The sequence below is a fragment of the Atta cephalotes genome (assembly GCF_000143395.1).
Source record: "Atta cephalotes unplaced genomic scaffold scaffold00025, whole genome shotgun sequence".
In the NCBI taxonomy this organism is placed as follows: Eukaryota; Metazoa; Arthropoda; class Insecta; order Hymenoptera; family Formicidae; genus Atta; species Atta cephalotes.
The window spans coordinates 1,026,051-1,031,102 of NW_012130089.1; the positions used below are offsets into that span (position 1 = coordinate 1,026,051).

Sequence of the window (5,052 nt, forward strand, 5' to 3'; positions counted from 1 at the left end):
CACTTCCCTCCGTCGTTCGTCGTTCGTCGTACGTCGTCTACACTACCGCACCGTTTCTTTCGTTTACTTCTTCTTCTCTCTCCTCCTCTCTCTCTCTCTCTCTCTCTCTCCTATGTTCACCTAAATCCCATTAAATTCCCATTACAATTAACGATATTATTACAAGTCTGTTTTTTGTAGCTAAACTAAGTAGTACGCTTTTAAAACTTAAAATGACATAGATACATGTTTGATACGTTTGGCGAAAACAAGAGAATTCTAGTAGTCTAGTGCGGGAATAAAAAAAACAGATCACATGTTAACATCTATCGTTCAAACGATACAACCGCAAGTGAAAATTCATGTTATCCTGGATATATGATCCATACGGTCGATCCGAAAATAAAGACGCGACTTTCACACACTCTCTCTTGGTCTCTACATGTCTCGCTTTGTCTCTCTCTCTCTTCCTTTCTTGCGCGCGCGCGCAAGCGACTCACCTCCTTTTTTCCTTGTGTTTCTTCTCCTTCTTATGAGTGTCCATGATGAGGCGACGTTACGATGGACCAAGGGATGATCACGACGCGCTTCTTCACCAGCAGCACCGGCGCACGAAAACCAGGACACTCTCGGTCACTGCCAAGGAACGTATCCGGGGGCGTGCGCGCGCGCGCGCGCTAACGAGTTCGCTCTTTTCTAACCGGCCGACTTGACGGAAACTTGGCTCACTGCACTTTGTTCACCGTCTATAAGTCTTTCCGTCTCTGTCGCTCCGTAAATCTGTCTCGGCGTCGGTATCGGTGATCGATGCTCGATCAGCTCGATGCTCGCACGCGACGCGTGTCACTACTCGACGTCGCGCTGCGCTGCGACGGCTGCGATCGAGAGACAATTTAGACAACGGGCAACGATACTTTTCAACACTAATTCCGACGGGCGCACGGGCCGCGAGAGTAACGACAAACTCATAGCGTCAACGACCACGACGAACGAGACGTTGTCGCTACCGTAAACGGCTACTGGCGAACAGCGGGACTCTGTTATTATCGCGTTGCGCCCGATAATACGCCGTACGCGATGCTAGTGTCACGACTACATATGTGAGCGGAATGGAAAGACTATCCGAGGGGTCACAGGGGTGGAACGAGCGCGCGCTCGACGTCACGCGGCCAGACTCCGCCATCGGGCGACGTCTGCGAGAAGTAGCGAGTGATCTAGACGGCACGCGGTAGATTTGAATCGTTAACATCTCTGAAAGCTTCTCACGAAATCATAATCAAGACTCTTCTATAATTAATGGCCGCAGCAGAGACTCTTGTATAACACATGATGCATAGTGCATAAAGGAATCAACCCTGGTGAAAATTTTTCTTATAATTTTTATATGAATTGGAACATTTTTCAGAAATACTCAGAAATATTCGGAAAGTTTACATCTTCTCTCAGAACTTTTCATACAAGTGAATTCTGAAATATTCTGAAATTTCTCATCCCATAATTTTTTAAAAAGTATTTTTAAATTTTTCAGATTTTCTAATATTTCATCAGAAATTATACTTACAAAAAAATCTTAAAAATCTTACGATATTTCATAATTAACATATATGAAAAATTCTGAGAAAAGATGTAGATTTTCTGAGAAATGTTCCAATTCATAAAAAATGTGAGAAATGTGAGAAAGTTACAAAATTATAGAGAAATTCTGAAAAATTATATGAAAAATTCTAAGAAAAATTTTCATCAGAGAACCAATTGAAATTCTTTTTTTCTATGGAATGGAAGATTCTGATTAGTTGATCCGTTTATGCGCCATGCGTTATGCGTTATGCAAAAGTCTGTGCGGCTTTAAGGCAGGAGAAGAGACCTTTGCATAATGCATGGTGCATAAAGTATAAGAAAATGAAACTAATCGAAATCTTTTATTGCATGAAAAAGTAAGAAATGTGAAGGGTTTTCATTGCTCATTTTCTTATATAAGAAACGTTATGCAAGACTTCGTGCTCTTATTTTTAATAATATTCTGCATTTATTTAACATTTATTCGATTTGTGGAAGATTCCTTCCTATACAACACAGTCTTCCAAGAGACGTCCAGAGGGTATTCTAGAACATTCTGTGGGCATCCGCAGGATATACTCGAAGAACTATTGTGTAGATTGGAAAGAATTGTATTGTCTCCGAGTGCAGGACAAAATCAATTTTTTAGAGAAAATCTTCATAATGCATCATAAAGATATCCCTTAAATAAAATATGCGTGAAAAGAAGATTTAAATGAGGAAAAAATAGATACAACAATAAGATACTTTCCATTTTAGTGTTGTACTTCTTTTCACATTTTCTATACTTAAACTGAAATATATCCGCATTACAAAGAAAAGAGGAAAAAGAATAAAAGTGAAATATAAGTTATAATATAAATTATAAATACAGAAAAATAATAATAATAAGTTTTTCTTTCCAGACAGAACTGAAATTCATTCCGAGTTATATTAGTTTGCAAAGAGAATGTATATAAGATTTAAATATAGTGAAATTTAATTTGTTATATTACTATTCCAGCTTCGGTTTAAGACTGTTTTGCAACAAATAATCGATGCACTGGAAATTATACAAGTTCGCAAGAAATATTATTACGAAGAACTGGATATATCATTTTTCACTCATGTGTCTATATATAATAGTAAAAAAATAATAAAGTTCTTCGGAGGAGGATTCCGGATTATTTTGAGCCACAATTTTACTTGCTCCAAATTGTTCGCAAACTTAATAGATCCAACTTTAATTGCAAATGTTATTTCAAAAAATTTATTTTGAACTATACAGGCAACAGGTAAAATTAAGTTCCTTAAAGTAATTAAGATAGTAAGACACATGTAAGAAACAGAACTATTATTGCTAATCCGCCGCGCCTTGACTAGCAACCACCATCTTTCTCTTATCTTCGCTACTCTCCTGTGGCTGCTTCTTCTGTTCCACCTCTTTCCCAATCTCATCGTCTTCCAGGTCGTCTGCCGACATGCCCTTGCTCTCGTACAGAGCCGGGTATTGCGACATACAGCTCTGCATCGTCTCGAACGCAACGCGACAATCCGAGCCCTTTGGATCTGCGGTGGAATAGTGGAAGCAAGAGAAGGCTTCACGGAATTCTAAACCACATGGTCCAGTCGCCATGCCTCCTAGGCACGGGCAGTTCCAATTGATCTCGCCATTGGCCAACAACAGCCCGGGACTGGGCTCCGGTTCAGGAAGACTGATTTTGCTGGGTACTGCATGATCTTCCTTAGTCGCGAAGATAATGGTGTCCTTACCCTCTTTACATATCATTGGCATGGCGAAGAATCAAGAGGGACTTCTCCGTGCTGGAACGTTCTACTGTCAGCAGTGAATGACAATAAATTCGGTGATGCTCGATGAACCGTGTACACGCAAGTCTTTCCCTCGTACTTTGTACTCAGAGTCAGACTCGCTCGTAATCGGACGTAACTGTTACGTGAACAGCGTAGAACAAATCTACGCTTTTCAGAAGAGAGCTTTAGAATGTCTACAGAACTCTTGGCTCCTTCCTCTCCGAACAGCGATCGGACGGCTTCCAAAATATTCTTCTTGAGATACACAGGAGACACTATTAGATCAGGATTCGATGGAATTTCTCTACAAATAGAAATAAGTTCTGCTGTATCCTATATAGTAGATAAGAGCATTTTCTAAGCATGCAAATCTCTCGGTTCTCGGCGACGGTTATCGCGCTCGCTCGACAAGGAATTGAAACTCGAGGGAGTCGCGCGTACAGGTTATGTCACGCAGTGACTAGTCGTAATCGCGTCTATGTATGATGAAATAGTGAATGTACTAACAGAGAAACGTCTAAGTAATACATCTTACGATGAAGCGCCGATTCGCCACTCATGTCGACCTCGCGTACCGAGGGATAGACATCACAGAAATCCTGGACGGTACTTACACGTGATGCACTGACTTGCACCAATTTGCATGGCGTCTGAGCGGTGCCTTCACCTCACATGCCCTCGCACTCTGTCGCACTCTTGTAGTGGTGGACAGCACTGACAGCAGCGCCGGTGCAGTACTGCCAAACGCGTTTTCCCAAGAATGAAAACCCATGTCTTTAAATTTTCTTCCGAACTTTTTCATAAGAGACATTTTCTTTCTCCCTCTCTCTCTTCCATGAACTTCGGAAATTATTTCATTCCGAGTGCACAAAGTGTAAGCGAAGCGCAGTGCGCGATGAAGGGCATTTAAATCCGTTCTTTAACACCACGTTGCGACTCCAATTAAGCAATAATCTCTGACGACAATTACTCCGAACATAATACATACCCCATTATTATATAATATTAGAATTAATCAGAGTAACAATAAATGTAAATATTAAAAAGGTAAATGAAAAATATTATTAAGTATTGTGAGAGAAAAATTCAAGCGGTTTTGATTCGACAATTTAATAAGTGAGTTTACAAGTAAAAATTTTCAGACGCAAATTCAATTTTATTTCAAGTGTCTCAAAGCATACGAATAAATAAATGCGTATCCTATAAACGGTAAAAATTGGACATTTCACACCCATCGCTTTCGGAGCGTGTAAACCCGGCATTAGCCCGCTCTCGACGATCGACCACGCGTGAGTGCCGGCAAGGCGAACGTCCGTCGGGCGTCGGGAGGGGAGTCCGTCGAGGGTCCCCCAGGAACTCGGCTCTCAGTCGCAGCTCGGCTGTCAGTGCGCGACAATCGAGCCGCGTTCATCTGCTTGCGTTGCGCTCCGCGCATACACACACGTACATACACACACCCATACATTATATGTAAATGTAAAAAAAATACATACATAACACGTACGCACGCACGTTTGACGCGTCCGCACGCAGGCCGTACGCACGCCGCGGTGTAGGACGTGCCCGACACGTCCATCCGAATCGTAGATCGTACACGCGGACGCGAGGGTGGAAAACGATTGCCGTGGTTTTTGTACATACGCGGTATAAGGGTGCACGTGAGGGGGAAAGAGAGAGAGAGAGAGAGAGAGAGAGAGAGAGAGAGAAGAGAGAGAGAGAGAGAGA

General features: G+C 41.9%; 2 protein-coding genes across 2 annotated transcripts; both read right to left on the reverse strand.

Moving 5' to 3' along the window:
• Positions 1 to 2,875: 2,875 nt before the first annotated feature.
• Positions 2,876 to 3,310, reverse strand: LOC105620359 (mitochondrial intermembrane space import and assembly protein 40). Its single transcript, XM_012201860.1, has one exon. It carries the CDS (start codon positions 3,308 to 3,310, stop codon positions 2,876 to 2,878), a length of 435 nt encoding a protein of 144 aa, XP_012057250.1.
• Positions 3,311 to 3,312: 2 nt separating this feature from the next.
• Positions 3,313 to 3,887, reverse strand: LOC105620244 (the record flags this gene model as incomplete). The annotated part of the gene is made up of 2 exons (XM_012201748.1): positions 3,835 to 3,887; positions 3,313 to 3,631 (listed from the first exon to the last, which is right to left on the reverse strand). Coding segments are annotated over exons 1-2 (372 nt in total), but the record flags the coding sequence as incomplete, so codon positions are not given.
• Positions 3,888 to 5,052: the final 1,165 nt, after the last annotated feature.